Source organism: Macrobrachium nipponense, chromosome 31 (genome assembly GCF_015104395.2).
Source record: "Macrobrachium nipponense isolate FS-2020 chromosome 31, ASM1510439v2, whole genome shotgun sequence".
Lineage (NCBI taxonomy): Eukaryota > Metazoa > Arthropoda > Malacostraca > Decapoda > Palaemonidae > Macrobrachium > Macrobrachium nipponense.
The window spans coordinates 62,563,984-62,580,632 of NC_061093.1; the positions used below are offsets into that span (position 1 = coordinate 62,563,984).

Below are 16,649 nucleotides of genomic sequence, written 5' to 3' on the forward strand. Positions count from 1 at the left end.
GGCATCAAATACTGGGAATAAAAATGAACTTTTAAACAATTGTGGACACTAGGCACGGAACTCGACCAGTAAGATTATGGAAGTGTGTCTATTTGCCTAATTCTCGTTGGCGCTTTTGTTAAAAGAGCCGGTGTCCCTTACTTGCAATATTTCTTTTTAAATACGTTTGAAATATACTGTAATGCCTCGTGCATTGCTTTGATTTACGACTATATCCTCTTTCAGTTTCCAATGGCTATCTTTATTAAACAGACAGCTTGGATTACTGGCATATATTCACTTACACTGAATATGGAATAAAAAGCAAAAATAAAAATAGTGTGAAGAGCTCTCGAGCGAAACACTGTAACATATGTAGAATTCCGTTTCTTTTTAACAACACACATTTGAATAAAAATACCCAGGCAGTTTTGCCCGCGAACACAACGAAGCTAATTTAAAATAGCTCGCTCGCTTGAACATTCCATTTCCGCCTTAGAGTCATTGCCGGGCCTTGGAGAAGAAACTGTAATAATTCTTGTAACAGGTGTTTTTATACAGCGTAGTCGACGTCATTTACCGCCTTTGAGATTATCGTCACTGACGAGGGAATTATTTTCCAAATTTATGCTCGTAGTAACAATTTCAGTTTTAATCTTTGATGGTGGCATTTTCAATACTAAGCTCCCTTTATCTTTAGGAGTGGCAGGATTAGAATAATCTAGAAATGAGGATATAAGTTATATTCCCCATCTTCGAAGACTTTCAGAGGAATCTAGAAATGAGGATATAAGTTATATTCCCCATCTTCGGAGACGTTCAGAGGAATCTAGAAATGAGGGTACAAGTTATATTCCCCATCTTCGAAGACTTTCAGAGGAATCTAGAAATGAGGATACAAGTTATATTCCCCATCTTCGAAGACGTTCATGCGGCAGAATAGGTTTCAAAAGGCTCTCAAAGACTGTAGACCGAATAAAACATGAAAAATATCAAGAACACCATTGCCCTGCCTTTAGATTTTCTCATGATTTGAAATTTGATGTTATGCGCTGTTTCCTCATTATTCTCATCATCCCAAAATCACATAAACATTACAATATAAAATAATATTTTTTTGCTTGCAACCATTTTGCTCTCACAGTCGGGCTATTATTTACATTACCCATATTCTCTTAACAGTTTTCAGTCTTATTTTCCATAAAAGAAAACTATCGAGATGGCTTTTTCTGTCCGCCCTCAGATCTTTAAAACTTCTGAGGCTAGAGGCTGCAAATTGGTATGTTGATCATCCACCCTCCAATAATCAAACATACCAAATTGCAGCCTTGTAGCCTCCATTGTTTATCTTTTTTATTTTGATAAGGTTAACCATAATCAAGCATATGTAGAAAATTTAATTGCAAATTCTGTACAAAACTACTCCTTGCTTAGTCCCTGTAGAATTGACAAAATTACCATTTTCATATAAAGATTTTCGAATCTCCCTCAAAATTCCTGGAAGTACAGCAGATGTTCTCTAATCTTTCTGTACGTGTAGCTGTCAATAACACTTTATTGCTGAATGTGGGATCTTCATCGACTGTCTCTTCTGTTAAGTGTTTAGTTCTTTTTTTGGAAGAATGTTCAAATTTCTAGTTAGATATGACGCACTCCTCCAGCTCTTCTATGGATGTAAAAAAAGGCTGACTTTGTTCCGAGATATAAATCTTTAGGATCGCCGTCTCTATGTGCAGTGTCAATGTATTTAAATCTTATTTCGACATTTACTATAGTAGATTCACATCAGCAGTGCATTTGATGTCTAGGCCAGTCCCTTACGAGAGTTCACATGGGTAGGATCGATTTTCCACCTCTTCTGAGAGATACGTCTTTCAAAAGTATCCGTCAGGAGAGGTGGAACAGACATTTTGCCTATGCGAACTCTTTCGAGAGACTGAGAGTTTCCAGCCCTGTCATTGGCTTATCAACAGCCAATGAGGAGCGTCGTAGGGGACTGGCCTAGACGACATATGCACGGTTAATGTGAATCTACTATAGTTACCCTACGACTTCCAATAGATTTCATAGTAACAAATACTTATTTTCATAAAATAACCAAGCCTTCTAATTACTGTCGTGCAATGACGCTCTGCAAAAACAACTTTGTTTTTTTATTTGAATTACGAGAGTCTGATTGTTGTAATTACATTAGGGACCCAATGAGAGTGTAATTGAGTAATGACACTGATTGAAAGAACTAAAATTATGATTGTTTTGAAGAGACTAATTAGGCTGGCAGACTTTTCTTTTCACCATCAATTTTTGAATCGGTAGCAGACTAAAACATTTCGTGCATTCCATCTGTTTAAAGACAAGAGCGTTTCACACAATTATACGTTGTTGGTGAGACTCTTGTGGAAGTGAATGAAAAAGCTTTTTTTTTTTTTTTTTTAGTTTCAGTAAAAGGGACACTTGTAAAGGATCCGATACCATTCCTTTTTGGAACCACTTCATATTAGAAAAAAATTGTGTACTGTTGAAGACAAGAGATTCACCAACACGTATATACGCATACGTAGCCATATATGTATAACTGAATCACGAAAGTTAGGAACGTGATAAATCCATAAATAAAGATATATGCCACGAAGGAAAAATAAACGAAGGAGGATCTGCGAGACCTTTCGACGTTAAACGTCCTTTACTGAGCAGAAACTGACATAAATGATTCGTAAAACTGACAGATAGGGATTATAAAGAGATTAGTACCTAGAATCCGACACACCTGGAAGATGAGATACCTTCCCAAACAAGCATAAACAATGGGTGCAATTAAAGGTTTAAGACAAATCATCTCAGATACAAAGGACAAGACAATTAAAGGATAGCCATATATATATATATATATATATATATATATATATATATATATATATATATATATATATATATATATATATATATATATATATATATATATTATATATATATATATAGTATATATTATATATATATATATATATAATATATATATATATATATATATATATATATATATTATATTATATATATATATATATATATATGTGTGTGTGTGTGTGTGTATGTATATATTTATAGTCAATTTACCTCTCAAGATAAAACACAAAATTTAAGCATTCAGCCTTGTTCATTTTAGACTTATTTCAATCACCGCATTATTATGATGAAAAAAAAAACCCACGAAAAACTATGAAAAAAGAAAGGATTATGTCAGGATTAGAAGAGAAAGGAGTAGATAACGGTGGAGGATAAGCAGGGAGAAAAGAAGAAGAGGTTTGGAAAGTAGGAGGGAAGGGGAACCCAATTCTGGACTATTTTCACCATTTGCAATCTTCAGAGTCTCACGAGAAAGCGGTTTGTTGGCTTCTCATACTTAATGGAACTTGACTGTTTTTCCAATAACGAAGGTAATAAAGGGACTCATCCATTGCCAGTCAGGGGACATAAAATGCTGTTCTTTGTTCACCAGTCTCCTCCCTTAAGTTTCCTGATCTTCTTACCCCTCACCCTCCTCTTTTACAACACTATAAAATTCAATGGTAATGGCACAGGATATAAAAGGCACACTTCTCGGAAGAATTTTTTGCGCAGTTATTTTTACAGCTCATATTTACCTATTGGTAACAATATAATCATCCTCTACTGCCGTAAGTCCAATAACTTTTTTATCTTATATTATAAAAATACAATTACATTTCAATAATTTTTCATTATTTGAAAAATTCTCTTAATACAAAACTATAAGTATAAACTTAGATGACATTCTGCTACAAAGAGAATATAAATCAAAATCGCAAAGTATAGTTTAAAATTTGTTCAGTTACACACTTGGAAATATTGCTTGCATATCTACATAGCCAATATTATATACATACATATATATAGATTATATATATATATATATATATATATATATATATATATATATATATATGCACACACATACACACACACACACACACACACACACACACACACACACACACACACACACATATATATATATATATATATATATATATATATATATACATATATATAAATTTTATTTTTGATTTTAACTGAAATATCATTTTGGTCAAAATGAACGGTAAAGAACTCTTATCTCTGAAAAACCTTACAGTAGATTAGAATGAGTAATATGAGTGCATTATTAGCATTGTAGTTGATACAATTGAGTCTATTTCGAACTTGAGCAGAGGATAAGATATATAGAGCTATTTTGTATGCATGAGCAATACGCCCTTGTTGTTGATAAACATTCTTATTTTATATGCAGAGGCCGGAAGCAATGCTTGCAAAATTTCCTCATATTGAAATTTCCTTACACGATACAAAGGTAGACAGTGACAGAACTGAAGGACGCGGTTAGGGGAGACGAGGAAAAAGAGAATTAGAGAGCAATGACTTGGGATTGGTTACGTAAGAGAGGATAGAGAAAGGGGAGTAAGTGATAGAAAATACGAGCAAATGGAGAATATGTAAAAGTTTCTTAATAGCCAACTATAAAGAGTCATAATGAAATACTGAAATATAATGGACTATTGCAAATTTAGGTCAGCCCTCCCCATACTTCTCCCCTATTTTGAAATTGGTAAGGCCTTAACCCTAAGTGAATACTTATATACTTCGATGTGACTATAGGCTTGAATCCCGTTCTCAGGACAGTAAATAAAAAAAATATTGAAAAATTCTCAATAAGGACTACATCTCTACTGGTATGTTGCTTGGCTGTAATACGGAAAGTATAACCTGCTATTGATGATAAGCAGTATAATATGGTACCTCTAATGGATTTTGGTAGGCCTAACCTAGAGAAATACCTATATATTCGATGTACATAGTTTAAATCCTGTTCTCAGCTCCATAATAAGAAACGTACAGCCATAGTGGAATGTTGCTTGGGTATCATATGGAAACTATAACTTGCTTGCTGTACTGTTAAAAATAAACAATGTGAATATGGTAACTATAATGATAATTTATTAGAGTAATATCCACCCTAGTCTAAGCTTCCTTAAGTTATTTTGAGCTCGGAATTCGCGTTTACTTGGCCGAGTTTGAAGTTTTTATAAAGAGTTTGAGACTATTAAATAGTACTGCCTTATCACTATGAGTAGAATTATACAATTTAGCAGCAAATATAAATTCAGATATAATAGTCATTTCAGGCATCTACACTAATAAATTGGATTGCTGTAAGGTTTGTAATAATTGAAAGGTAACTACGTATAGTAGATTCACATCAACGGTGCATTTGATGTTTAGGCCAGTCCCTTACGACGCTCCTGATTGGCTTTTGATAAGTCAATCACAGGGCTGGAAACTCTCAGTCTCTCTCGAGGAATATGTCTTCCAAAAGTATCCCTCAGGATAGGTGGAACATAGATCCTACCCATGTAAACTCTCTCGAGAGACTGAGAGTTTCCAGCCCTGTGCTTGGCTTATCAACAGCCAATCAGGAGCGTCGTAAGGGACTGGCCTAGACATCAAATGCACTGTTGATGTGAATCTACCATAGTCATTCCTATGGCGTGATTGTTTCTTCGTTATACTCTTTATTTCGTATTTCTATTCTTTTGAACGAATACCTTTGCTCAAAGTAGAACAGTCCTATCTAGTGCATACGTCCCTAATCAGGAATTTTTGTTTATGCATTTTGTACCGTATCATATATGCATGCACTAGCTTTACCCTGCTGTGCTCTCGCTCCACCAAAAGAACTTGTAAGAAAGAGATACTGCAAGCAAGCCATCCGATCTCCTTGAAAAATTATGATAACGCTTATCAACAGCAAGAGTGCAACGCTTATGCATAACAAGCAGTTTTTACAATTTATCCTTCGCCCTCGCTTCAGGATAGAGCCAGTTATATCATCTTCAATCCCAACATTATTTCCATATTTTTCGGTCCTCCTGGAGCAATGGAGCAGAGAGATACGCGTTCTCTCCCCTGTATCACAGTCCACGGATATTGCTATGTGACCAAAGGATATATATTGTTGGTTTAAACTATATATAGCTTAAATGACAATGATTATGTCCTGAAGTAGTTATGGGAGGTTCAGCGTAACATTACATACCACATACAAACCTTCGTATTCTAAGAGAGTACTTTTTGTCGAGCTCCTGCACGAAGCTTGAATAAAGAGAGAGAGAGAGAGAGAGAGAGAGAGAGAGAGAGAGAGAGAGAGAGAGAAAAGCTCTTCATTGCCTCCTTCACATCCATGGCAAAATAGCAAAGTCATTGTTAAATAAAACCTCTCAATGACCGGATAAAACCTAATACGGTAAATTCAACCAGATGGAGATACTTGTGGGTTCAGTGATAACTGGATGGAACTCATAATACTATAGTAGATTCACATCAACCGTGCATCTAATGTCTAGGCCAGTCCCTTACGACGCTCCTGATTGGCTGTTGATAAGCCAGTCACTGGGTTGGAAGTATATTCCACCTCTCGTGAGGGATACCTTTGAAAGACGTATCTCTCAGGAGAGGTGGATCATAGATCATACCCATGTGAACTCTCTCGAGAGACCGAGAGTTTCCAGCCCTGTGATTGACTTATCAACAGCCAATCAGGAGCGTCGTAAGGGACTGGCTTAGACATCAGATACACGGGTGATGTGAAACTACTATAAGAATTTTACAGCGCTATTTTCAGCATTATCTGGAAGACTCAGTCACAGGTGTATGTAAAATAAAGAAATAAAAGAAAAACTCATAAAAAATACGCAAGGAAGGAAGTGCTCTAATAGACGCGTTTAGAGAAGAACGCAAGACTTTGGAAAACAGACTAAAAGTTTAATAAAAGACCATGACTAGGGAATGACCCGACATCAGAGGTAATGGCCTTTCTCAGAAAAGTCTTCCGTAATTTCTTGGCTGGAATTTAAACAGTGGTATGAGCAATAGTCGTCTCAAAGGATTAAAGAGGAGTAAGAGATGGTAGACCATCACGGCTCCTCAGTCGAGTCGCTCTGTTCTTTCGTTTTCATATTGAGCAATATTTATTTTTTCAGACTCCTTCTAAACCTGGTAGGTCGTTGCACACAGTGATAATGGAGCTGACTGAATTTTATTTTCGTCCGAAGCGTAGCGAGGGACGAGATAAATTCTTGTTTTCGATTTATTTTCAAACTTATAAAAGATTTAACTGCAACTCGTTTCTATTCCCGTAGCACTGGTGAATATGACATTTGGCAATATATCTGACACATTCAGTTTTAGTTAATTATCATACATGAGTAAATCGATGGTGATATGTCTTTATATATCTAAAAAAAACACGAAATTTCAAAAAACGACAAATACCAACTCTATTTAGAGTATTTTTTCCAAAAGTCCTTTTCTCTTAATATATTTTTCAACTTATAAAAAACTTTGGGAATATCATACTGCAGTGTACTTTTCTGTGTTCACTGGTCTATTGCCTACTGTAGGAAATAAAATGTTCCAGAACGGCCATTCGGTTTAATTAGAAAAGTATATTTCTAAAAAAGCATTTTCTCTTAATAGATTTTATTTTTCAACATTGTAAACACCTTTGGGCAGTATCATACTGCAGTGTACCTTTTCTTTTTTTGTGTTTTTTTTTTCACCCACACCTGGTCTAATTGCCTACTTGTATGGAAATACAAAATGTTTCCAGAACGGCCATTCGGTTTAATCAGAAAAGTATAGGCTAAGCTAACAAATTAGCCAAAGCTTTTACTTGTGGTAGAACCCGCAACTTTTTAAAGAAATTATTTGCGAAATACTGTGCCATACAAGTTCTGTTACTATTTCAAATCCAATTGGGCTTTAATATTAAGCCATAAGAAATATAAACACTTCGTTGTGTCAAAAATACAGGAAATAAGGAATAAGCAAATTACACACACACACACACACACACACACACACACACACACACTATATATATATATATAATATATATATATATATATATATATATATATATATATATATATATATATATATACATATATATATACCCTTTACACACAGAAACGTTCCTGGGAGCAAATCAGCTTTAACTGGATGTTTGAATTTCTTAGCGGTCAGAATGCAATATAAACACTGGAAGTAATAAAAACGGGTTTATCTATTTAATCTGTTTATATGAGCAGCATTTAGGACTCTCGTGTTATCACATATATTTTGCCTGTCTGTGATTGCGTGGGTATATATATAAAACGTATTATTACGTTAAAACTATATTATTTTGATTTCAGGTCGTCTATTCGAGGATACTTTTGTAGGGCGAAAATTTCGCGTTCCCACTCGCTAAATTTATTCATTTGTTTACTCAGTTTTTCAAACCATCAACGAAACGGGCTGCGCCCATTACTCTAATTACTGCAGCGTGATCTTTATGGAAATGCCAAATAAAAAAACCGGCCTTTTAGGATTACGTTTCGGACATAATAAAATGTTTTTGTGGCTTAAAAGTAAAGCACAACTCAAAAAAAAAAGAAAAAAGAAAAAATCAGTTTGTGTAAACTACACATTGGAAGAAACTTCCGATGTGGCTTAAAAAAAAGGAACAACTCTTGTGAAAAAAACACAAAATAAAAACAAAATCTGCTTGAATAAACTACACAAGGTGGAAGAAACTTCCAGTGTTAAAAAAAAATACATAAATTATCAAGTAGCTTTGTACCCCTCTGTGATTATTGGTGAGATTTAGTTTATCTCGAGAGAAATATACCGAACGAAAATAAAAAAAAATAAAAACGAATAGTTCCCTATTGACTGCTGAAAGCAATTGTCTTCAGCTCCACGAAGTAAAAAAGCAGAGTAATTGGCAATTAAAATTAGAACAAAACCCCCAACTCAGGAAAAATCGTGGTTAAACAAAGGCGAAGTTTTTTTTTTTTTTTTTTAAAGATCGACAACCGCATATGAAATATTAAATGTTGTTGATTAATAAATTTAATGAAAACCAAACAAATCACTGAAAATTTATGGGTTGAAAAAATATGTAATAAAACAATCGAACTTTTCGTGGTTTGGAGGGTAATGATCAGTAGTTGAAGTAAGATTTTTATCTCTGGAGTTTTTGTTTCCTCTACTGATAATTGAGGGTAATGATTCAGTAGTTTGAAGTAAGATTTTGTTTTTATCTCTGGAGTTTTTGTTTCTCTACTGATAATTGATGCATAAATGTTGGAATGAATACATACACACACACACACACACACGCACACACACACACACATACACAGAACACACACACACATATACACAGACACACACACCACACACACACATATATATATATATCTCAAGTGGTAAAAAAAATCCTGTTAAAACACTCTGGTTTGCAGCCAAGGATTATATATCGGTGGACTAACTTCCACCCTTATCAAGTCGGCTTTAAACCGAGCGTTTTTAATGAGAATTTTTATAATTGAGACATCCTGTTTTAACAGAAGAATTTATATATATATATATATATATATATATAGTATATATATATATATATATATATATATATATATATCATTCGAGCTACAAATGTCCTTTAATATCTAATTCGCTCTACCTCGGAATTGATATATTTTCATATATGTACCGACCGGGGGAATTTTTTAGTTGATAATAATTTCGTACCCACATGGGATCGAACCACCGTCCAGTTGGATGGGGAACGAAATCAGGATCGGACAGTGACGCTACCGAAACGGCTATCAAGAGAGGCAAAGGTTTATATCGATTCTGACCATTTCAAATCAACGTCGATCTCGTTGTATTTGTAATTAGAATCGATATGGAAACCCTGCACCATGCTAGCCGATTCGAGCGTTGACTCACGCAGCTTATTATGAATATTTATCACATCACCGTGATCATATAAATCATTCGAGCTACAAATGTCCTTTAATATCTAATTCGCTTCTACCTCGGAATGATATATTTTCATATATGTACCGAGGGGGAATTTTTTAGTAAAAAAGCTAGAACCCACCGCCAAATAAAAACTATGGAAACTGCTGCCTGCAGTCGTACTTTTTAGTGAAAATGCTGAGACCCACCGCCAATAAAACTATGGGGAAAAACTGCTGCCTTGCAGTCGTACTCTTTAGTAAAAGGTTAGACCCACCGCCTATAACTATGGAAACTGCTAGCCTTGCAGTCGTACTTTTTAGTAAAAAAGCTAGACCCACCGCCAATAACTATGGAAAAACTGCTGCCTTGCAGTCGTACTTTTTAGTAAAAGGTTAGACCCACCGCAATAACTATGGAAACTGCTGCCTGCAGTCGTACTTTTTTAGTAAAATGCTAGACCCACGACAATAACTATGGAAACTGCTGCCTTGTAGTCGTACTTTTAGTAAAAAGGCTAGGCCCACTGCCAATAACTATGGAAAACTGCGCCTTGCAGTCGTCTACTTTTTAGTAAAAAAAGCTAGACCCACCGCCAATAAACTATGGAAACTGCTGCCTTGCAGTCGTACTTTTTAGTAAAAGGTTTTAGGACCACCGCCATACTATGGAAACTGCTGCCTTGCAGTCGTACTTTTAGTAAAACGCTAGACCCACCGCCAAATAACTATGGAAACTGCTGCCTTGCAGTCGACTTTTTAGTAAAAAGGTTAGACCCACCGCCACTAACTATGGAAACTTTGCTTGCCTTGCAGTCGTACATTTTAGTAAAAAGCTAGACCCACCGCCAATAACTATGGAAACTGCTGCTTTGCAGTCGTACTTTTTAGTAAAAGGTTTGACCCACCGCCAATAACTATGGAAACTGCTGCCTTGTAGTCGTACTTTTTAGTAAAAGGCTAGACCCACCGCCAATAACTATGGAAACTGCTGCCTTGTAGTCGTACTTTTTAGTAAAAGGCTAGACCCACTGCCAATAAAACTATGGAAAACTGCCGCCTTGTAGTCGTACTTTTTAGTAAAAGGCTAGACCCACCGCCAATAACTATGGAAACTGCTGCCTTGTAGTCGTACTTTTTAGTAAAAGGCTAGACCCACCGCCAATAACTATGGAAACTGCTGCCTTGTAGTCGTACGGTTTTTAGTAAAAACGGCTAGACCCACCGCCAATAACCTATGGAAACTGCTGCTTGTAGTCGTACTTTTTAGTAAAAGGCTAGACCCACCGACAATAACTGTGGACACTGGTGCCTTGCAGTCGTACTTTTTAGTAAAATGCTAGACCCACCGCCAATAACTATGGAAACTGCTGCCTTGCAGTCGTACTTTTTAGTAAAAGGCTAGACCCACCGCCAATAACTATGGAAACTGCTGCCTTGTAGTCGTACTTTTTAGTAAAAGGCTAGACCCACCGACAATAACTGTGGACACTGGTGCCTTGCAGTCGTACTTTTTAGTAAAATGCTAGACCCACCGCCAATAACTATGGAAACTGCTGCCTTGTAGTGGTACTTTTTAGTAAAAGGCTAGGCCCACTGCCAATAACTATGGAAACTGCTGCCTTGCAGTCGTACTTTTTAGTAAAAAGCTAGACCCACCGCCAATAACTATGGAAACTGCTGCCTTGCAGTCGTACTTTTTAGTAAAAGGTTAGACCCACCGCCAATAACTATGGAAACTGCTGCCTTGCAGTCGTACTTTTTAGTAAAAAGCTAGACCCACCGCCAATAACTATGGAAACTGCTGCCTTGTAGTCGTACTTTTTAGTAAAAGGCTAGACCCACCGCCAATAACTATGGAAACTGCTGCCTTGCAGTCGTACTTTTTAGTAAAATGCTAGATCCACCGCCAATAACTATGGAAACTGCTGCCTTGTAGTCGTACTTTTTAGTAAAAGGCTAGGCCCACTGCCAATAACTATGGAAACTGCTGCCTTGCAGTCGTACTTTTTAGTAAAAAGCTAGACCCACCGCCAATAACTATGGAAACTGCTGCCTTGCAGTCGTACTTTTTAGTAAAAGGTTAGACCCACCGCCAATAACTATGGAAACTGCTGCCTTGCAGTCGTACTTTTTAGTAAAAGGCTAGACCCACCGCCATTAACTATGGAAACTGCTGCCTTGCAGTCGTACTTTTTAGTAAAAGGCTGCGCCCACCGCCAATAACTGTGAATGACTGATTTCATGCAATCATTAAGTATACATGTGACTGCAGGAACGACTCTAAAAAAAAATATAGTAAACATTGCCATCTATATTCAGTGTTAATTGTAGGGACTTCCATTCTGCACAGCTGAAAATGGTGAAGCGAAAATGTATATTAATATTAAAAAATCCTTTTATTTTTTGTTTTTCATGAAATGGGTCACTTTATTGGAGCACTATATTTAATGTAGCATTAGAATTTAATTGCTTGTTTGGTGGACCTTTTCGTTTTGTTTTTTTCAGCATGGCGAATCAAAATAAAAGTTACAATAGCTGAAAACTTATTTACTCTGATATTCTTCATTTAGAGATGCCCATTGTGACTTATAACTTCTTTCGGTAGAGTTTTAGTTGATATCATGAAGAAGTGAGGTTCCTGTACGTTAATATATTTAACATAAAGGATGGGGGTATAAACACCTTTATTCTTTGCTGAATCTGGGTGGACTAATTAGAAAAATTAACGTAAGAACTAGATTTTAATAATACTGACATTCTCAGAAAATTAGGCTTTTGTTCCATATGTGGTCTATTTCCATTATAATGAGAAAATGTAGTACAAGTATTTTGAAAGCATCGGGAACACTACGCAAGATCTCCAATTATGATAAAAATGTCATACATGCTTGCGGATTACCATTTCTTAGGTATGATACGGATACACATGCGATATATTTATTACAATGAAAATGTAAGAAATAGATAATGTGCATACTAAACATTCCAAAAAATGATTTCTAATTAGATGTAGATTATTTATTTAAATTTTCTATTTGACCGTATATTTTAGTATGTTTTAATTTTTTTTGAAAGTTAGGAGTATAATGTTTACAACTTATGCGTGAGGGAAAGTCTTGCACATGTCCAGAGTAAGCTGGAGGTCGGAACACTCCTTGGTAATGCAGCAAAAAATTAAAACATATTGCTTCTGAAAAACACAGAGAGATTAACAGTTCTCCTACGGCTAGCCAGAAGGATTAGATATTTTTTACGTGGCTAGGAACCAATTGGTTACCTAGCAAAGGGACCTACAGCTTATTGTGCGATCCGTAACACATTATATCGAGAAATGAATTTCTAATCACCAGAAACAAATTCTTCTGATTCCACGTTGGCAGAGGGGGTAGGGGTGATCGAACTCCGGACTACCGACTGATAGGCGAGCATGTAAACCACTCGTCCAACGAGGAACTCAGAAAATAAGCAAGGAAGGAATATTTCAGAATCGTGGAATATAAGAGTACGAAGAATTTCAAAGTATAAAGGATGCTTTGTGAGTGAAACCTGACTGACTACCGTGTGAGTGATTTATTCACATGTAAAAATTAGTTAATAGAAAAGCCTGCTAATTCGTCTAGCTTTCAAATAGCCAGAGAGAGAGAGAGAGAGAGAGAGAGAGAGAGAGAGAGAGAGAGAGAGAGAGAGAGAGAGAATCTCTAGTCACTTCCTGCTTCTATTGCCAAAGGTCACACATAAAAATGTCCTGCTAGAGAGAGAGAGAGAGAGAGAGAGAGAGAGAGAGAGAGAGAGAGAGAGAATCTCTAGTCACTTCCTGCTTCTATTGTCAAAGGTCAGACATAAAAATGTCCTGCTATAGAGAGAGAGAGAGAGAGAGAGAGAGAGAGAGAGAGAGAGAGAGAGAGAGACTGATATAAAATGGAAGATTAATGCCAATCAAGATATCAAGAGCGATTTTTCAATTCATCGGAGTATCGAAAACATATCGCGAGATTTTCCAGCAATGTCATTAATTTTTGGCTTTATGATAACCAATTAACTCAAATGGATCAACGACCTGTTGAATAAGCCACTCTGCATTGCATTTTAATCATTAATGAAAACGGGGTTTTGATTTGAATAGAGAAATATTATACAGAATACCACTTATCAACAAATTGCAGAATGAAAACAGTCATACACACAAACACGCATTTATATATATATATATATATATATATATATATATATATATATATATATATATATATATATATATATATATAATATATATATATTATATATATATATATATATAATATATATATATATATATATATGTGTGTGTGTGTGTGTGTGTGTGTGTTTTGCGTATGTATGCATGTACACACACACACACACATTTTCATTTGTTAATATTATTAGTCGCTTAATAGTTCCTTTTTTCTATTATCATCAATCATTTTCAAATGTGTACATACGGGACGTGTTTAGAATGGCTACATTAGTTAGCAACACCATTGAAAAGATCGTAAGATGTCAGGATTAGAGGAGATAGGAGGAGCCAACGATACAATGAGGAGAGGAGAAGTAAGTTTGGAAATTAAGAGAAAGGTTGAACCGGTTCCAAATGATTTCTCCATTTGCAATCTTTATGGATTCACGAGAAAGCGATTTGGAGGGTTTTCAGACTCAGTGGAATTTGTTTACCGTTTTCCAATAGCGTAGGTAATACCGGGACGCATCCATTGGCCAACAGATACATAAAGTGTATACCTATTGGTTAGGGACCTTCTCCCCTCATTTATCCCTATCGTATTCCCCTCACCCTCCCCTTACAAATACCTACAGCTTGACTGTAATGTCTATCAAGAAGTGTCTGTTCTCAAGAGATTTTCTGAAGGTCTCATCAGGTGATGTTTAAAGCTCAATTCTCCTTAAAAGTATGAGAGTGATTATAGTACTGTACCACCCGTTTTATATAAACAATTCTCCTTAAAAGTATGAGAATGGTTATAGTACTGTACCACCCGTTTTATATTAATAATGATTTATGAGAATTATTATAGTGCTGTACCACCCGTTTTATATGAACAATTATTAAAAGTATGAGAATGATTACAGTACTGTACCACCCGTTTTTATATCACCAATTCTGCATAAAAGTATGAGAATGATTATAGTACTGTACCACCCCTTTTATATAATCAATTCTCCTTAAAAGTATGAGAATGATTTTGGTACTGTACCACCCGTTTTATATCACAATTCTCCTTAAAAGTCTGAGAATGATGATAGTACTGTACAACCCTTTTTATATAACTAATTCTCCTTAAAAGTATGAGAATGGTTATAGAACTGTACCACCCGTTTTATATAAACACTAATTAAAAGTATGAGAATGGATACAGTACTGTACCGCCGGTTTTATATAATCAATTCTCCTTAAAAGTATGATAATAGTTATAGTACTGTACCATCCGTTTTATATTAACACTTATTAAAAGTATGAGAATGATTACAGTACTGTACCTACCAAACGTTTTATATCATCAATTCTTCTTTAAAGTATGAGAATGATTACAGTACTGTACCACCCCTTTTATATCAACAATTCTCCTTAAAATTAAAGTCTTAGAACTGCATACGGATACTGACATCGACGATAATCTCCACCAAAGGACAATTACCGAGTCATCTGACCTCGGTATAGTCCGGATAGCGGAAAACCACTTTCTTGAGATAGACAATAAAGCGCCATCAGGGTGCGATGCTTCCTGCATATTTTAGAACTGACCTTCTCTAATGCAAAGAGATTGCATCTTTATGTCCCAGAATGACGTCGTGTTTCAGCCGAATTCTTCTTAACTCTGCCAGGCAGGGGGCATCTATCTGACTCTACAAATGAAACGTTTCAGGGCACAGCAAGGGATGGTCACCTAAAAGCAAGCAGGTGCTATTTCTTGAAGTCAAGGACTCCTCTTCAGCCTGACGAGATGATGAAGACGAAGTACTGAAGCTTCGAATATTGTGCTCCGGGAAACGTATAAATTGAATTAAGAAGTGAAGTCACATGGAAGGATGCTCTCTGTGGCGCCCTTGGGTGCAATCTAACAGTTTTAAAAGGGACAACATGTCGCCACTAATGGACCTATGGTGTAAAAAATACGTATTAATAATCTGCATATTAGGTATCAAAATATGCGGCGAAGTTGCGCGACTATTTGTAAACATTGTAAAGTATATTTCAATATGCAAAACGTGTACTCATTTTTCAATTCCTGTATTGTATGAATTACTTACAAACTCCTTGATGTTACTATTTATAGGCCAATGTCATAAATATTTTTGGTTAATTGTTTCGAGATAACATTAATGTGTCTAACTATATGAAATACCGCAGATGCTTGATTTCATAGTATATTACAATACTCAGGAATATGACATACGTATATCCGTTCCATTTCGAAAATTTTCTTTATCAATAGCTACAAGATCAGTGACGTAATCATTTAGTATTTCCTGTGCAGCATCGTATAGACAATCATTCTGTTGGTATATAAAAGAAGTCAGTTACTTACAGCATTGATTGCAGCAAAATAATTTGACAGTTGATTGAACGGAGAATTTAACAGCAAAGATAAAAGAACCAATGTAGTACGTCGAACATATAGAGTACTTAAGTTTGTCTGATAACACTAACGCATTACTTCCGAAGTGCACCAAAGAAAAAGGCAAGAAATGCAGAGAATAACTTACTTTCAACTGAAAGTAGAAAGTTAATCAATAATTAAAGGACAATCAGATAATTGAAGTAACTTCCTATCATTC

At 35.6% G+C, this 16,649-nt stretch overlaps 1 protein-coding gene across 1 annotated transcript in view; it reads left to right on the forward strand.

The window, feature by feature from the left end:
* Positions 1-16,649, forward strand: part of LOC135206884 (uncharacterized) — a 47,663-nt gene that overhangs the window by 2,409 nt on the left and 28,605 nt on the right. Inside the window, exon 3 of the mRNA XM_064238363.1 lies at positions 749-945. Within this exon, the coding sequence (XP_064094433.1) occupies positions 749-945 (197 nt within the window). The remainder of the gene's footprint in view (positions 1-748; positions 946-16,649) is intronic.